The 19,637-nt window shown below is 43.3% G+C and overlaps 1 protein-coding gene across 1 annotated transcript in view; it reads left to right on the plus strand.

Moving 5' to 3' along the window:
- RAB12 (RAB12, member RAS oncogene family) overlaps nt 1-1,829 on the plus strand; it is a 28,124-nt gene extending 26,295 nt beyond the window's left edge. The window contains exon 6 of the mRNA XM_066247222.1: nt 636-1,829. Within this exon, the coding sequence (XP_066103319.1) occupies nt 636-749 (114 nt within the window). The 3' untranslated portion in view covers nt 750-1,829. The remainder of the gene's footprint in view (nt 1-635) is intronic.
- Nucleotides 1,830-19,637: the final 17,808 nt, after the last annotated feature.

Raw genomic sequence — 19,637 nt, forward strand, 5'->3', positions numbered from 1 at the left:
TCATGAATGCAGTACCCCTTGAGAATGCAGAACAGCTTTTCATTTATTAGTGCACTAAGTTTCCGTTATCCTGGGGAGGGAGAAATACATGTTTATGAGGTCCATCTTGTCTCTTCCGCCACAGGCTGTAAAGTAAGCTGGGCAGTGTTTGTGTTGGGATACGATACACCCTGGACCTGGTTTTTGTGTTTTGGCTTGATATTTGAATGTATAGCCTGAACAGGTGGTGGCACATTGGATAGAGTATCGACCTGGGATGCTAGGACCCAGGTTCAGAACCTTGAGGTCACTGGCTTGAGCATGGGAACATAGACGTGACCCCATGGTCGCTGGCTTGAAGCCCAAGTTTGCTGATTTGAACAAAGGGTCACTGGCTGAGCTGGAGCCCCCCAGTCAAGGCACATATGAGAAGCAATCAATGAACAACTAAAGTGCCACAACTACAAGTTGATTCTTCTCATCTCTCTCGCTTCCTGTATCTCTTGCAAAAAAAAAAAAAAAATTGAATGTAACTTTTGATGATTGGAGAGCTTTATTTAAAAATACTTTATTCTTATATAATTGTACAGTGTGCAGAACACATACATATACATTGTATAGTTGAAATGTATCTTTGTCTTTTGTTCATCCTGAAGATGCCCCTGGATATTTTAAGGAATGAGTTGTCCAATAGTATCCTTTCATTACAACCAGAACCCGAGATTCCACCAGAACTGCCTCCACCCAGACCACACGTCAGATGCTGTTGACTGGCTACTTTGGAGACAAAGTGGAAACGGTTCCTACAAAGGGGGAAACGTTCTGTTCTGCACTACAATCATTTTGAAAATTTCCTTTCGCACTTTGTAACCCAAGTCAGAGCTATACACTAACTTGTAAATATGCAAATATGCAATCCTGGGTAAGTTTTGGTTATAAATTGCATATATCCCTCCAAATTATTATATTTCATTCATTATCCCAGTGTCTAGTGTACATACACTGGGAAATGTAGTACTTCTAATATGAAGAATGGGAGAAATGAAAGGTATGATGTTTCTTGAAATAATATAATTGTCCTTGTTAATTATATTACAAGGACAGAAGATATTCTCATAAGAAGAAAGAACGTGGTGCTTTGCTTACTGTTTTAAAGAAAATTTGTAAAACTAGAGACTTCTTGAAGAAAAAAAAGCTATCTTGAGTGCTTTTTCTTTATTTACAATACATTTCCCCCAGCTGTAGCATCTTTGAAGTATCAGAGTGTTTCTACCACAAAGCAAAGCTCCATTCATAGCCGTCATGGAAGGTTATTTATTAATATTATGTAATGGTAGAATATCACTAGTTAGAGGGTAGGACTTGACTTGGTCTTGAGGCTGCATTCTCTCTCATAGTTTCCAAATGGATATACCTTATGCTTTTAAGAACTACAAGATTCAATAAAGAAAGAAATGTTTTTGAAACTATAGATTTTAAAATAACGCTGCTGTCCTAAACAAATCCTGTTTAAAGGAATTTTAAAGAGATACATTTTACTATATCAAAGAACACCCATGTATTTGCATAAACATTCTATACCTTTGTAATGATAAAACTTCTCTGAACCCTTATGATGAAGCTTATTCCTTTTAAACCTAGACTGTGGGGTTTTTTTGTTTTTTTGGTCTGATAATGAATTTGTGAACTCTATCTTTGGTATATCTTTTATTAAACTGCACTGTTTTGTTTAGTCGAGATAAGTAATTATGTATTGAATAACTTGGCGTGTCTTGAGTGTTGTGATATGAAAAGCATTGTGGTCTTTCTACACTAATGAAGTGCAAATAAAATTTTGTATTTATGAATGATGGTTGAGTTGCCACATTTGTCTAATTATAAATTGTATATCTGACAATATTCTTCATATACTCCACCTCTTTTGAGTGTTTTAGACAAGAAAAATAGTGTCTTTCACTGAGGAAAATAATTTGGCAGTTTCTCAAAGGTTAAACAGAATACAGTATGACCCAGCAATTCTGCTTCTGGGTATATTCCCAAAACACCGAAAGCAGGAACACAAACATACTTACACAGCAGTGTTCAAAACAGCATTATTCATAATAGCTCAAGGTGGAAACATACCAAATGTCCATCAGTAGATCGGGATGAACAAATGTGGTGCCTTCAAACTATGGAATATTACTACCTTAAAAAGGAGGACACTTCTGACTCATGCTACAAAACGGCTGAAAGATGAGGACACTGTGCTGAGTGAAATAAGCCAGTCACAAGAGGACTGTCTGATTCCCCATATCTGAGGGACCTAGAGTAGTCCACTCACAAAGACAGGAAGGAGAACGGTTGCCAGGGAGGTGACAGGGAAGGTGAGGGAGAGGAGGGTTAGTGTTTAGTGGACACAGTTTCAGGTTGGGAGGATGAAAAAGTTCTGGGGATGGATGATGGTGATGGTTGTGCAGCAGTGTGAGTACTGAATGCCACTGAACTATACAACTTGAAATGTCAAATACAAGGGTCCTGGGGTTACGACATAGTTGCATTCCAACGACTGATGTAACCAGGATTTTGGTGTAAGTCGAAACACACCCTAACGTAACATGAATGGAAAATTGCACTTTCAACAGTCCAAAATGGTGTTGGTGAGCGTACTGAGGATGCCAGCTCTCTCCCTCATATGCCATGTTACTGCGTATTCTTCGGCCGCGCACAACCAAACTAGTTTGCCCATGTAGTCCGTAAGTATGATGCTAGCAGCGCAAGCCAAAACACGTCTCAGTTTTTTAAAGCTTTTATGAGTGAGCATCATAAACTCGAAACATCGTATGTTGAGACTGTCAACCCAGGGACCATATGTGTGTGTACACATATAATGTCCTCAAGATTTTAGTATATGTACCATGAAAGTGAGCACAAAATTTCTAATGTGTGAACCTTTTATCCAACAGTTAATCATAGACTGTGCCAATTTACCTGTTATTGTGCCTCCATGCCTACCCTCTAGGCTCTTGGGCACGGGACTCAACCTCCTGCTCATCCTGTTAGACCTTCTGATTAGAGAAAGGGAGGCTTGGGAGAAGAAAAGAAGGGGTTTGTTTGCCATTTTTCCATTCCCATCAGCCCCCTGTGGTGATACCCTACAGCTTCCTGTGGGCCCCCCAGCTCTAGCCTCACTGCACCCCGCTGGGCATACCAGAGTATTGGAGCTGGTCAGTGCACTGCCTGCGGGGCCACACCCAGGCCATGCCAGCACCTGCAGACAGCCCTCCGCAGTCCGTGTCCCCACCGGTCCTACATCTGCTCAGAGTCCAAGCACCTGCTCAGGGTCCGAGCACCTGCCGTGCCACCCCCCTCGGAAGCTCGGGCCAGCCTGCAGGAGCCTTCCTTGGCTCCTGTGCATGGGTAACACCCCCTTTTCCTCTGCTCCCAGCCTCAGGAGTAGCCGTGGCCTCCTGTGTTTGTTGTTGATCACGAGTTATCTTAGCATCCCTCTGTCAGTGTAGCATTTTAACAACTGGCTAGTTCCCTGTATTAAATCCCTCTGAAACTGTTTTCCTGACTGCTACAGTACTTGGTATCAGGAGCAGTCTCAGGGAACAGATCCTCAGAGATGACTTTAAGGAAAAAAAAAAATGTTTGCCACGGGCATTTGTGGCTAATTCAGTAACCGGTGGTCTTGTTTTATTCTTACAACTCAATCTTAGCACCTGCATTTGTGCCTTTCAGCTGCAGTATTAACAAAAGTACCATTCTTGTTACGTAGAGTAGTTTGGGGATTAAAGGTAGAACTTGGCAAGAAATCTTAGTGTGGTTTCTATAGCTCTCGAGTGTGATAACATTTTTGTTCTCTGGTTTTTCAGTATACTTGTAGGTTTTTTTCTCCAATGAGTAGGATTTTGTGATAGTAGGACTAAGACTTTTAGTTTCTTTTTAAAAAAAAGACTTTATTCATTTTAGAGAGGAGAGTGAAAGAGGGGTGGAGGAGCAGGAAGCCTCAACTCCCAATATGATGTGCCTTCACCTTCACCAGCCAAGCCCCAGGGTTTACTAACCAGCGACCTCAGCGTTCCAGGTGGATGCTTTATCCATTGCACCACAGGTCAGGCCAGCCAGACCTTTAGTTTCTGTACTGTTATCCTCCACAATTTTTTAGGGGTTGGTTTACTCAATATTCATTCTGTGGATAGTTCTCATGACTGGTGGCCTAACTTGCCCACGTCATGACCCAATAGGACATCATGTGATAAGCTGAAACTCAATTTCTTCTCTCTTAAGTTTTAAAGAGAACTCTATCAAACAGTTCTTAATATACGTGTTTTATAGCTCACTGTCTTAGATTAGTGTCTCACTGGATACTCACAGGAACTGAGATGAATAGATATAGGGATAAAATGAATGTTGACTTATCCTTGTAAATGGAGAGGAATGAAATCCAAGAAAGTAAAATAAAAATTACTGAAGACTGTAAGATACGTAGATTTCATTATAGCTAAAAGTCATCTTTTCAGTCTGTGAACTTGATACTAAATTTATTTGGAATTCACCTACATGGAAAAATAGTAGTGGAATTACTTTGAATGCAGTGGGGAAGTAACAGGATTATTCTGCATTTACAAGTCTCCACCCCTCCCCTTTTTTCACCTTCTGTACCTTTAAGTGTTACTTTAAGTTGGCAGGCAATTTAATTTAATGGTTTAAAGTTGATTTTTTTTTTGTTTTTTTTGGTTTTTTTTTTTTGCATTTTTCTGAAGCTAGAAACAGGGAGAGACAGTCAGACAGACTCCCGCATGCGCCCGACCGGGATCCACCCGGCACGCCCACCAGGGGCGACGCTCTGTCCACCAGGGGGCGATGCTCTGCCCATCCTGGGCGTCGCCATGTTGCGACCCTCCTGGGTGTCGCCATGTTGCGACCAGAGCCACTCTAGCGCCTGGGGCAGAGGCCACAGAGCCATCCCCAGCGCCCGGGCCATCTTTGCTCCAATGGAGCCCTGGCTGCGGGAGGGGAAGAGAGAGAGAGGAAGGCGCGGCGGAGGGGTGGAGAAGCAAATGAGCGCTTCTCCTATGTGCCCTGGCTGGGAATCGAACCTGGGTCCTCCGCACGCTAGGCCGACGCTCTACCGCTGAGCCAACCGGCCAGGGCTTGATTTTTTTTTTTTTAAGTGAGAGAGAAGAAACAGAGACAGACAGGAAGGGAGAAAGATGAGAATCATCAATTCTTTGTTATGGCGCCTTAGTTCTTCATTCATTGCTTTCTCATATATGCCTTGACCCAGGGAAGGGAGGACTTCAGCCGAGCCAGTGACCCCTTACTGAAGTCAGCGACCTTTGGGCCAAGACAGTGACCATGGGGTCATGTCTATGATCCCATGCTCAAGCTGGCGAGCCCGCACTCAAGCCCGATGAACTTGTACTCCAGCCAGCGACCTCAGAGTTTCGAACCTGGGTCCTCAGTGTCTCAGGCCGACACTCTATCCACTGCACCACCTCCTGATCAGGCTAAAGTTGAATTTTCTAATTGAGGGGTGAATATTAGTTGATGACAATAAAGCAAAGAGATGAGTATTGTTTGTGTCTAGCTGTAAAATGAACTACCTAAAATTAATTGATTTTTCTTTTCATGTGTGACTTACGTCACTGGGTAGAGCAAAAGTGCTTGTCATGTAGTTTACCTATAACCTAGGACTTGTAACTAGGACCACAGAATGCAGTTCTGGGCAGGTCAGCACATTATACATGACCTGTTCTTTATGTTCCGACACTGTAGTCAACAGAGTTGAAATGTGTTGCGTGGTTGCTCTATTCAAGGCTCTGCTTAGACTCTAGGGGATACAACCAGGATAAATGCAGCAGTCACTGCCCTTAAGAAGTTCATCAAGTGCAAGATACAGGCTCATAACTGAAGTACAAGACAGAGCTTCTGTCATGAGAGGACAGGTGATACAAATGAGGCAAAGCTAAAGCCAGTGGGGAACAGTGGATAATGGGGGCATATTCTTTCTCGACATTTAGGAATGAGTAGGCTATTGACTCTTAGCAAGGCAGACATGAGGAACAGTGTATTCAAAAACCAAAGAGACCCTCTGGAAAGAGTAGACAGTACAAAGTAAAGCATGCATTGCTAATTGTGCCAATCTGTTATAGCTCTCTAAACATGTATAGCTTACTAAACACTTGGCTATAAATTATTACTGAAAAGGGTTCTGAAAATCTGCCTTCATGTTTTTAGCAAGGGTGAACTGATGAGTTTGATCCACGTATGAACCAGTTGTCTCTGATCCATAGGCTTAAATCATAACCCTGTTCAACAAACTGAGAAGGAAGTAAACTGGCCCAAACACTTCTGCTCTTGGCAAAACGAACTCCTCACACAACCCAGGGAGATGGCAAGTTCCTTCCCCCACATCCCCTTGCTGAGACATCAGGAACTCCCAAAGCAGTGGGAGAACTTGATCACCCACTGACTGATTTGATTGCAGTGGTTCGGTATTCAACTTTTGATGGGCAAGATGAACAATCAAACCCCTAATTTTAATAGATGTCTTTCTTTCCAAAAAAATATTGCAGACCTTTCTGATTCCTCTCCAAATACAGTTCAACAGATGCTTGTGATTAAAATGGGGTGCATTTTGTTATATGAAAGAAAGGTTTTTTTAAAGACAAAAAATGCTACCCTGTCAGGCAGACTTCCTAGTTCTGAAGTTCTGAGGAAGACAGAGTCTCTGCCTGGCTCAGACCTGTCAGTCCTGAGAGGTCACCAGCTTTTTCTTCAGGGTCAGCTAGTTCAGTCCATGGTTACCTCACAGGTCCCCAGCCAACTTGTTAAAAGTTACCGTATTTCCCCATGTATAAGATGCACCCTTTTTCAAAAAATTTGGGCTCTAAAAACTGGGGTGCGTCTTATACAGTGTAGTTTTTTTACTTGCATTTCCTGCTTGTTTGCACCCACTGAATTTTATGAATAAAACTTGAGTTCAATAACTATGTAATAGATTTTCTTTTCAAATGTTGGGCCCCAAACTTAAGGTGCATCTTATACATGGGGAAATACGGTAACTCAGAATACAGCTTTTCATTCCATAATTCAAAGCAAAAGGTTTCAGTATAGTATAAGAAACTTAAGAGTTTAGATTTCCATCAAACTGTAATTGGTCATTCACAGGTACAGTAACTAGATGTTAGATCTTTCCTTGAATTGAGCAGGAGAGAGCTGGGAGCAGGAGGGCAGTCGGTACCTGAGGGGAATCATGAGAAAAAGTAGGAAAATGGTTTAGAGCGGTGGAGGTCAACCTGGTCCCTACCGCCCATTAGGGGGCGTTCCAGCTTTCATGGTGGGCGGTAGCGGAGCAACCAAAGTATAAATAAAAAGATAGATTTAGCCTGACCAGGTGGTGGCACAGTGGATAGAGCGTCGGACTGGGATGCAGAGGACCCAGGTTCGAGACCCCAAGGTCGCCAGCTTGAGCACAGGCTCATCTGGTTTGAGCAAAAGCTCACCAGCTTGGACCCAAGGTCACTGGCTCGAGCAAGGGGTTACTTAGTCTGCTGTAGCCCCACAGTCAAGGCACATATGAGAAAGCAGTCAATGAACAACTAAGGTCTCGCAACGAAAAACTGATGATTGATACTTCTCATCTCTCTCCGTTCCTGTCTGTCTGTCCCTGTCTATCCCTCTCTCTGACTCTCTCTCTGTCCCTGTAAAAAAAAAAAAAAAAAAAAAAAAGATAGATTTAACTATAGTAAGTTGTTTTATAAACCTTTATTTGGCCAAACTTAGCAAAAATCTGACATAAAGTACTTGGTAAGTAATTATTATTATATGCTTTAACTTGCTGTAATTCTGCTTTATAAATTTTATAAAGTAAAGTGAATTCCCTACTTTATAAACCACCATTACTGTGGAACCAGTGGGCGGTTAGAAAATTTTACTACTAACAGAGATACAGAAGTGGGCGGTAGGTATAAAAAGGTTGACTACCCCTGGTTTAGAGAGAAAATGAAGCCAGACAACTGGGCCGCCTTCCGTTTGGCTCTGTCCACCTCCTGCCCAGTCAGGACAGAACTCTGACACTGACCACACAGGCAGTCACCTCAGGGTCCTGCTGCTCCTCTCTCAGGTGGCCCGCCTCTGACCACGCAGAACATCAGGCACGCAGGAGGATGTCCGCCCCAAAGTGTGCACAAGTTCCTGCTTGCCAGCCAACATGTCCGTCCAGTCTATCCTCTCTCTCCTGCTTAGGTTTGTCCCTGAGCTTTAGCTAGCCTGTGCCCTGGACTTGAATCAGCTCAGATTTCCACGTGTTGGGAAAGCTCTCCTCTGACCCCTGCTGGAGCCCACCCTCTCCACTATGCTAGCCTTTGAAAGATCATTTACACTTGCTGTCTCCACCCTCCCACCTCAAGTTCACTCCTCGGTTCCCTGCCACAACGCCACAAAGACTCTGCTCACCAAAGTTACCAATGACCCATTTGTGCTCGACCCCAGTGGATGGATGAGCATGCTTGATGTCTGCACAGTGCTGAGCACCCAGAAAGCCTTGTGGGCCTAGGACCCCGGAAATAACCCTCAGCGTTTAGCTGGCCCTTAAAATAAGACTGTTTCATGAGCAACAGCACAGCATAGTGGTCGGGAACATGGTCTTTAAAGCCAGATTGTCCATGTTTGAATCTTGACCTGACCATTTCCCAGATGAGCAATCATTTGGTAGGTTATTCAATTCTGTATGCCTCAGTTTCCTTATTTGAGAAATGGGGTAATATTAGATGCTAGCTCTTTCATAGGGTTGTTGTGAGGATTAAATGAGTATTTGTAAATTTCCTGCAACAATTCTGGCACATAGCCTGTGCTCAGTAGTTTTGTAAAAAAAAATTTTTTTTTTTAATTTATTGATTGATTTTAGAGAGGAAAGAAGAGAAAGAAACATCAATTTGTTGTTCCAGCCACCCCTGGTTGATCCCCAACTGGTATGTGCTCCAACCAGGGGCCAAACCCACAGCTCTGGTGCATCAGGATGGTGCTCTAACCAACTGAGCCACCCGGCCAGGGCTACTGTTGTGGAATTTCTTAAATATTTTATTTTAAAAGAATCTTAAACTGACAGGAAATTACAAAAATAACACTGGGGAACAATTTTTTTTTTCCATTTTCTGTTGCATGAGGTTTTAGAACTGTTTCTATATATTTCTGCATTGCTGATTCCAAATCTGAAATCCATTTTTTGGTGCATGCTCTAGTTTTTATGCAATTTTAATTTCTTTTTGTTACAGTTAATGGCATGCATTGGTTTTTAAATTGGACTTAAAGGGCAATGACTCTTGGATTGAATGTAACTACAAGGCAATTAATGTTTTACAAACATCACTTTTACATAATTGTAGTTGTTTTTTAAATGTAAAAAATTATTATCTGATAAAAACACCCTCTTATTTTGTTTTAAGATTGAATCATGGCTTCTTCGAGTAGGCGTAAATGTAAGAATAGTCCTGTTGCCTTCTGTTATATATGTGGCTGTTACACACTTCAACGTCAAAGGAGCAATATTTCATCATTTGTGACATGTGCATATATTGCCTATTTTCAAGTTTCCCTTGGCGATGAAGACAAGAGTTGGGCTCATATTGTGTGTCATAATTGTGAGGAAATACTTCGTGAGTGGACAAAAGGAAAACACAAAGGAATGCCTTTTGATATTCCCATGGTTTAGCGTGAACCTAAGGACCACAGTAGTGACTGTTATTTCTGTCTGATCCATACAAAGGACATCGGCAAGAAAAAATGGCATATGATCGCATAACCTAATATTCCTTCAGCAATACGACCTATCCCACACTCTGAGACACTCCCGGTTCCAGTTTTTAATGGTTTTATTTCTTCTAAAGACGAAGAAAGTGAACATGGTGATCAAGTGTATTTTGATAAGATGCATGAGGAAATGGCTGTAGAATCTGAAGGGTCTTCTTCTGATGCCAAGCAGTCATTAACCCCTCAGCACTTTAGCCAACCCGATTGAATGACTTAGGAAGAGATTTGGTCCTATCAAAGAAAGCTGCTGAGTTATTAGCCTCCGGGCTTTAAGAAAATAATGTACTTCACCAGTCAGCTAAAGTATCCCATTTCAGGAAGCGTGAACAAATTTTTGTGCACTTCTTTTCTGAAGACAAACACTTTGTTTACTGTCATGGTATCAGTAGTCTTCTCAGCCAGCTGGGTGTTACCACTTACAGTCCAACAGAATGGCGGCTATTTCTTGACAACTCTAAACAGAGTCTGAAATGTGTTCTCCTACACAACAGTAATGTTTATGCAGCGGTTCCAATTGGTTATTCAACTCATCTGCGAGAAGATTATAATGACATAAAAATTGTCCTCGACTTTCTGAAGTATGAGGAGCATAACTGGATCATTTGTGTGGATCTTAAAATGGTAAATTTCCTGCTAGGACAACAGAGAGGTTTCACGAAGTATCCTTGCTTTCTGTGTTTATGGGACAGCCAAGCTCAGGAGAAACACTGGACACAGAAGGAGTGGCCAAAACGTGAAGCTCTGGAAGTAGGGATGCAAAATATTGTGAATGAACCTGTAGTTAATCGAGACAGGATCATTTTTCCCCCACTTCACATCAAACTTGGCTTAATGAAGCAGTTTGTTCAGGCTTTGAATAGAGAAAGTGAATGCTTTCAACATATTATTTCTGCTTTTCCTGCCTTGTCTTTCAAGAAGATAAAAGCAAGTGTATTCGATGGACCTCAAATTTGAACCCTCATATGTGATGAAGAATTTGCCAGGAAGATGAATAAGGAGGAGAAAGCAGCATGGCAGTCTTTTGTGGTAGTTACAAAGAACTTCCATGGCAACAAAAAAGCAGAAAACTATGAACTTCTGGTTCAAAGAATGCTGTTGGCTTTCGGTGATATTGGACGTAACATGAGCGTTAAGATTCACTTCCTGAATAGTCACCTTGATAAGTTTCCCGAAAATCTTGGAGCTGTTAGTGATGAGCAGACTACTGCTGGAGCATCCAACGAGATTGTCCTCAATAAGTACACAAATGAAAGAGCTACAAACGCAAATTTTTGCCTGAATAGAATTTAAATAAGTTTTGCGCAAATTTTATGATTAAAATGTGTTTTAATATGTTCTATTTGGAAATTGTAGACAAATTCTGATGCAATCATATCTTTTAGTGTATTAGTGTATTTACTGCATTATATAAATTATTATATTTTCACAAAGATGATGCCCAAGAAGACAGTCATTATGTTAAACTAAATGTTGACAATTTTACAATAAGATGAAAACCTAAAATCTTGAATTGCAAAAAAAACGCTGTAGCTTACAGAGAAAAACTAATGTCAGATTTGAGATCAGCACACTCAAATGAGGTAAGAACAAGTGTTTTTGTGGATGCAACAAAAATGTTGTTCCCCAGTGTAATAGTTACCAGGTTGTCTTTTCCCCAGTTTCCCCTAATGATAGCATCTTATGCAACTACAGCACAGTGATCAAAACCAGGAAATCTACATTAGGACAACACTATTAACAAAATTACAGACCTTGGCCCTGGCCGGTTGGCTCAGCGGTAGAGCGTCAGCCTGGCGTACGGGGGACCCAGGTTCGATTCCCGGCCAGGGCACATAGGAGAAGTGCCCATTTGCCTCTTCACCCCCCCTCCTTCCTCTCTGTCTCTCTCTTCCCCTCCCACAGCCAAGGCTCCATTGGAGCAAAGATGGCCCGGGCGCTGGGGATGGCTCCTTGGCCTCTGCCCCAGGCGCTAGAGTGGCTCTGGTCTCAGCAGAGCGACGCTCCCCCCCCCCGAGGGGCAGAGCATCGCCCCTTTGTGGGCAGAGCGTCGTGCCAGGTGGATCCCGGTCGGGCGCATGCAGGAGTCTGTCTGACTGTCTCTCCCCGTTTCCAGCTTCAGAAAAAATACAAAAAAAAAAAAAAAAAAAAAGAAAAATTACAGACCTTATTCTAATTTCACTGGTTAACTTTTTTTTCTGAATGATTATGTTCTCAGTTGCTAGAGTTGAGGGGAATTGGGGGACTGAATGAAACGGAAAGGGATGGAGAAGTACAGGTTGTCAGTTGCAAACACTCACGGAGATATGAAGTACAGCATGGGAAATAAGCCAGTAGCACTGTAATAACTGTGTATGGTGCCAGGTGGGTGCTGGAAATATCAGGAGAAACACTTTGTAAATTATGCTATACACCTGAAACTAATACAAAATAATACTGAACATCAACTGTAATTTTAAAACATTTTAATAAAATAATAGTGTCCTCTTTTCCAACTCCTGTCTTCCTTCTTGGCCTCAGTGTATTTCTCAGCATCTCTCCCTTTCTGTCTTTTAGGTGCTGCTGCCCAGGGAGGGGCAGGCCTCTTGGCACCTCTCCAAGTCATTCCTCACTTCTTCCTTGTTCAGGTGTGAATGGCCGAGGGCTTCAGGGACGCTGGCCTCTGCAGTCCTGGGGTGCTACGCCCACCGTGATTCCGTCCATTTACTGCTGATAGTTTGGCGATGAGAGTGTGACTACAGTCTTTGTCTATATTTAAGATTACCTTGATTTTTTTTTCCTTTTTGACAAAGGCAGGTTGAGAGAGAGAGAGAGAGAGAGAAACATGGGAGCTGCTTCTGTATGCGCCCGGACCCGGGAATCCAACCAGCAATCTCTGCACTCCAGATGAACACTCCAACTGACGGAGCCCTCCGGACAGGGCTTAATTTTTTTTCTTTTTTCTTTTTTATGTTTTTGTGACAGAGACAGAGAGAGGGACAGATAGGGACAGACAGACAGGAAGAGAAAGAGATGAGAAGCATCAATTCTTCATTGCAGCACCTTAGTTGTTCATTGATTACTTTTTCATATGTGCTATTGACCAGGGGGCAACAGCAGACCGAGTGACCCCTGGCTCAAGCCAGTGACCTCCGGTCCAAGCTGGTGAGCCTTGCTCAAACCAGATGAGCCTGCGCTCAAGCTGGTGACCTCGGTGTTTTGAACTTGGGTCCTCAGCGTCCCAGTCCAAGGCGCTATCCACTGTGCCACCGCCTGGTCAGGCTTTTTTTTAAAAAAAAATTTTTTTTCCAGAAAGATAGAAGAAGGGAAGGGAAGGGAGGCATTCATTTGTTGTTCCACTCCGTCGTGCACTCATTGGCTGCTTCCCGTGTGTGCTCTGACGGGATCGAACCCACGACCTTGTTATTTGGGACCTACACTCTTAACCGACTGGACTAACTGGCTAGGGCCATTTTTTTTTTTTTTTTAATGCACTGGTTTCTTTTGTAGGAAACCACACACCATTTAAGTCTCACTCTGTAACAATCCGCCGTGACTGTCATCACCATCGGGAAGGCATAGCTCTTTCCGCCTCCATCCTCTCTCCACAGGAAGCAGCTCTTGGTTGTGTCTCTGTTTTACATTTTCATCCTTCCTATTTCTGCTCAGTAGTTGTTTCTTACGTGATCAAACAACCCAAAGAGACTGGACTGATCTGCCTGCCCTTGGATCGCGCTGAACCTAAGACCCAGCCTCAGGTGGGAGGACTTGGGTCCCCTTCAGCCTGCGGCCCAGGTGGGCGGGGCCACCGCCAACACTCGACCACAGTTTTGCCAACAAATTCAATTCGCCTAGATGGTTTCTGGGAAAGGGTTTTATTCCTAAAAAGAGACAGAGGCAGGTACTGTAGAGCCTCCGGAATTAATCCCCTTCATGGCATGCTCGGAGCCGCAGCAGCCGTTTTAGGACTAGACAGGGAGTCTGCCTGGATGGTCAGTATATCAAAGAAGGCGAATGCGAAAAAGGGAAAGAATACAAGACCTTCCATCTTAGAATGGCTGAGTTAACTGTACAGCCTTGCTATGAGAGAGCAGTTTACCCCACTTTTGTTTGGGATTTCCTTGCTGACAGCTGAAAGCATCCTCACTGACATCTCAGGGGGCGGTCCTTGGCCTAGCTTCCAGCATGCACACTCACCCACACCTGCATGCCAATGTCTTCCAAAGCTCCGCCCACATCATTCATGAGCTCCAAATACACAGCTCAAGCCACCTACTGGCACCCCACCTTCCTCTGCCAGACACCCCTCAAATCCAACAGTAATTGAAATGGATATTCCCTTCTATTTGTGAACCAGCCCCTCCAACAGGTCTTTGTGAAAAGACCTGCCATGTCCTAGTTTCCCAGTTCTGAACCTTGAAAGTGATCCTCTAGATCTCTCTCTTTTCTCTCTTCTACAGTGTGTCCATAAAGTCATAGTGCACTTTTGACTGGTCACAGGAAAGCAACAAAAGACAATAGAAATGTGAAATCTGCACCAAATAAAAGGAAAATCCTCCCAGTTTCTGTAGGATGATGTGGCAGCATGTGCACATGCACAGATGATGACGTAACACCGTGTATACAGCGGAGCAGCCCACGGCCATGCCAGTCAAGATGTGGACGGTACAGAGGAAAGTTCAGTGTGTCCTGTGGCTCGCTAAATTCAAATCCGTGATCAAAGTGCAACGTGAATATCAGCACATTTATAACGAAGCGCCACCACATAGGAATAACATTACTCAGTGGGATAAGCAGTTGAAGGAAACCGGCAGTTTGGTGGAGAAACCCCGTTCTGGTAGGCCATCAGTCAGTGACGAGTCTGTAGAGGCTATACGGGATAGCTACCTAAGGAGCCCTAAAAAACTGTACGAGAGCCCACATTGAACTGCACTGAATAGGTATGAAACTGGGAGAGTTTTCCTTTTATTTGGTGCAGATTTCACATTTCTATCATCTTTTGTTGCTTTCCTGTGACCAGTCAAAAGTGCACCATGACTTTACGGACACACCATATATCCAATTAGTCTTCAGACACTAGTGAATTGAATCTTCACCCTGGCAAGATAGCTTAGTTGTTTAGAGCATCATCCAAAAGCACAGAGGTCGCCTGTTCAATCCCCAGTCAGGGCACATACAGGACAGATAGATGTTCCTGTCTCTCTCTTTCTCTCTCCCCCTTCTTCTTTTGCAAAAATCAATAAATTAAAAAAAAAATTTTTTTTTGTATTTTTCTGAAGTTGGAAACGGGGAGGCAGTCAGACAGACTCCCCGCATGCGCCCGACCGGGATCCACCCGGCATGCCCACCAGGGGGCGATGCTCTGCCCATCTGGGGCATCGCTCTGTTGCAACCAGAGCCATTCTAGCACCTGAGGCAGAGGCCACAGAGCCATCCTCAGCGCCCGGGCCAACTTTGCTCCAGTGGAGCCTTGGCTACAGGAGGGAAGAGAGAGGCAGAAAGGAAGAAGAGGGGGAGGGGTGGAGAAGCAGATGGGTGCCTCTCCTGTGTGCCCTGGCCGGGAATCAAACCCGGGACTCCTGCACACCAGGCCAATGCTCTACCACTGAGCCAACCAGACAGGGCTAAAAAAATTTTTAATTGAATCTTCTCTCTAGCCTTCTGCATTAGTTGAAGCCTCAAAAATACTTTCAAATTGACTACGGCTATTAAATCTCCTTCTATTATCTGAACACCTTCAGAGATCTTATTATCTCTAGAGCATTTTCCCCAAATCAAGACCCCAAATCAAGAGTTTCTTTCCCAACTCTACCCGAGGTTCAGAGATAGTTTCTCTAATGCAGGGGTCCCCAAACTACGGCCCGCGGGCTGCATGCAGCCCCCTGAGGCCATTTATCCGGCCCCCGCTGCACTTCCAGGGCACCTCTTTCTCTTTCATTGGTGGTCAGTGAGAGGAGCATAGTTCCCATTGAAATACTGGTCAGTTTGTTGATTTAAATTTACTTGTTCTTTATTTTAAATATTGTATTTGTTCCCGTTTTGTTTTTTTACTTTAAAATAAGATATGTGCAGTGTGCATAGGGATTTGTTCATAGTTTTTTTTATAGTCCGGCCTTCCAACGGTCTGAGGGACAGTGAACTGGCCCCCTGTGTAAAAAGTTTGGGGACCCTTGCTCTAATGGCTTGTAGAAGGTATTGTGTTATCTATTTAAGTCTCGGAGATTAGGAACTTGTCTCAATCTGCAGATCTAGCAAAGGGTTAAGGTAGGACAGAGTCCCATGTCTTTAGACTTCTTGTTTTCTTCTTTCAGTCTTTGAAAAGATTTACTGGCCCTGGCCGGTTGCCTCTGTGGATAGAAGTGTAGGCCAGTGTGGGGACATCTGGGATTTCATCGCTGGTTAGGGTACACGTGAGTAGAGACCATCTGCTTCTCTTTCTCTTCCCACAACGGCTCAGTTGGTCCCAGTGTTGGCCCCGGGTGCTGAAAATAGCTGAGGTGGTCTAAGCATCAGCCCCAGATGAGGGGTTACGAGGTGGATCTTGGTAGGACACATGTGGGAGTCTATCTCCCCTCCTCTCACTTAAAAAAAAAAGGAAAAAAGATTTACTAATCTTCTGTGTTAAATATATAGTAACATGTTCTTTAACAGAGACAGAAAGTAAAATGATAGTGGCTAGAGACTGAAGGATGGAGAGCAGTTATTGTTTAATGCGTATAGAGTTTCAGTTGGGAAAGATGAAATGTTCTGGAAATCAATGTGCTGCAAACAGTGTACACTTAAAAATGTTAAAATGGTAAATTTTGTGTTATGTATATTTTGCCACCAAAAAAAAAAAGAAAAGAAAAAGAAAAGGAAACCTATTAAAAAGAAATATGAAGAAAAATACCTGAAAAGATAAAGTTGATAAATCTCTAGCCAATTTCATCAAGAAATGGAAGACACTAGTTATCGATATCAGGAATGAAAAAAGGGACATCATTACAGACACTTAAGACATTAAAAGAAAATAAAGAAACTAGCCTATGCCTCTAAATTTAACAGATTATATAAAATGAATAACATTCTTGAAAACTACAAACTGCCAAATCTCATTTAAAAAATATGGAACTTTATTGACCTGCTAAAGGTCATCTATAAAAACCCAACAGCTAACCTCATATTTAATGATGAAAGACTGATTTTTTTCCTCTAAAATTAAGAATAAAAGAAGACTATTGATATTTTAATTAACATCATACTAGAGGTTCTAGCCTACAATAAGTCAATAAAAGGAAAAAATAAGACCTGTGGTGGCGCAGTGGATAAAGCGTCGACCTGGAAATGCTGAGGTCGCCGGTTCGAAACCCTGGGCTTGCCTGGTCAAGGCACATATGGGAGTTGATGCTTCCAACTTCTCCCCACCTTCTCTCTCTCTCTCTCTCTCTCTCCCCTCTCTCTCCCTCTCTGTCTCTCTCTCTCCCTTTCTCTCTCCTCTCTAAAAAAAAAAAAAAAAATTTTAATAAAATAAAATTAAAATTAAAAATATTTAAAAACAAACAAAAAACCACAATTGTCTCTATTCACAAATGGCATGGTTATCTTCATAGAAATTCATAAAGAATGCATAACAAAATTTTTGAGGCCCTGGCCGGTTGGCTCAGTGGTAGAGTGTCGGCCTGGCATGTGGGAGTCCTGGGTTCGATTCCCGGCCAAGGCACACAGAAGTGCCCATCTCCTTCTCCACCCCTCCTTCTCTCCTTCCTCTTTGTCTCTCTCTTCCCCTCCTGCAGCCAAGGCTCCATTGGAGAAAAGTTGGTCTGGGCGCTGAGGATGGCTCCATGGCCTCTGCCTCAGGTGCTAGAATGACTCTGGTCGTGGCAGAGCAACGCCCCAGATGGGCAGAGCATCGACCCCTGGTGGGCATGCCGGGTGGATCCCAGTCGGGTGCATGCGGAAGTCTGTCTGACTGCCTCCCCGTTTCCAACTTCAGAAAAAAAAAACCCAAAAACTTTTGAACTAATAAGTGAGTTTAGCTAGGTCACAAGAAACAAAATAAACAAAAATCAATCATATTTATTAGTAATAGACATTTGGAGAATAAATGTTTATAGTACCATTTAAATAGCTCCCTCACCCCCCTAAAAATCCCTAAGAAGTTTTTAGGTAAAAATCTAACAAAATATACAGTATATAAGGTCTGTGTGCTGAAAACTACAAAATGCTGATGGAAAAAAATTTTTAAGTTCTGAATAAATGGAAAGTTACACTGTTTTCATGGATTAGAAGATTCAATGTTTTTGATTTTTGTTTTTGTTTTTAAGAGACAGAAAGTCAGAGAGAGGGAGAGACAGGGACAGACAGTCAGGAACGGAGAGAGATGAGAAGCATCAGTCATTAGTTTTTTGTTGTGGCACCTTAGTTGTTCATTGATTGCTTTCTCATATGTGCCTTGACTGTGGGCCTTCAGCAGACCGAGTAACCCCTTGCTCAAGCCAGCGACCTTGGGTCCAAGCTAGTGAGCTTTGCTCAAACCAGATGAGCCCGTGCTCAGGCTGGTGACCTCGAGGTCTCGAACCTGGGTCCTCCACATCCCTATCTGATGCTCTATCCACTGCACCACCACCTGGTCAAGCAGAAGACTCAATGTTTTTAAGCTGTCCACTCTTCCCAGACATATCTGTAGATTCAACACCAATTCAACAAAAACCTCTATAGGACTTTTTATAGAAATCAACAGGCTAGCCTGACCTGTGGTGGCGTAGTGGGATAAAGCGTCGACCTAGAACACTGAGGTTGCCGGTTCGAAACCTTGGGCTTGCCTGGTCAAGGCACATATGGGAATTGATGCTTCCTGCTTCTCCCCCTTCTCTCTCTCTCTCTCTCTCTCTCTCATTCCTCTCTCTCTCTCTAAAAAAAAAAGAAATCAACAGGCTAATTATAAACTTCATATGTAAAAGCTAATGAACTAGACTAGCCAAAGCAATTTTGAAGAAAAACAACAGAGAAAACCCACACTACCTGATTTTAAGACTTAACTATGGCCTGACCAGGCAGTGGCACAGTGGATAGAGCATCAGACTGGGATGTGGAGGACTCAGGTTCGAGACCCTGAGCTCGTCAGCTTGAGCGTGGGCTCATCTGGTTTGAGCAAGGCTCACCAGCTTGAGCCCAAGGTAGCTGGCTCAAGCAAGGGGTCACTCGGTCTGCTATAGCCCCCCGGTCAAGGCACATGTTGGGCAGATAAAATGTATTATGCTCACTTTGTTAAAGATGGCGCTGCCCACGTGAAGGCCGTTGCCCAGGTGATATTAATGTGTGTCTCTGTGGGCTGTGGACAGGCAGAATTCTTGTAGCCTGGGGCTTGGTTTTAGGATTAAGCCTTTCCCACTCGTTTTGCTGTGAGGTGGTACAATCCCATCATGCCCCAGATAAGTGACTTTGTATTAGAAACTTCCCTATTTCGTATATTGGATTAAAGGTTATGAATCTACACTATAAAATGGGGGCAGAACAGGAGCTTGCTCTCTTGGTTCCTGAGATTATCATTAGAGGAGAGAGCAGAGAGGAGAGCAGAGAAAGGCCACGTGGAGGAGGCCAGGAGAAGCGGCCAAGATGGCGGAGTGTTGAGTGAGAAGCCAGTTAGTGCAGAGTTTGTGCAGGGAGAAGGAAGGAGATGGAGAACAGAGGTGAATAAGTCTGGTGAGCTAGAAACCTTTGATTCTAGGAAACTTGGATAAGTCAGTAGCTTTGTAAGCACTGAATGTGAGTGGGTTTTGGAGCCCAGTGTGTGTTTTTACTTGCCCGCTGGGTGCAAGCTAGAATTAAAGATAATGGCCCATCAGTTTTTGGCTCCGTTGTTTCTTTACTGACTGTCCAAATCCAATGCGAACCTGCATGGGCCA

The sequence above is a fragment of the Saccopteryx bilineata genome, chromosome 11 (assembly GCF_036850765.1).
Source record: "Saccopteryx bilineata isolate mSacBil1 chromosome 11, mSacBil1_pri_phased_curated, whole genome shotgun sequence".
NCBI classification, from domain to species: Eukaryota; Metazoa; Chordata; class Mammalia; order Chiroptera; family Emballonuridae; genus Saccopteryx; species Saccopteryx bilineata.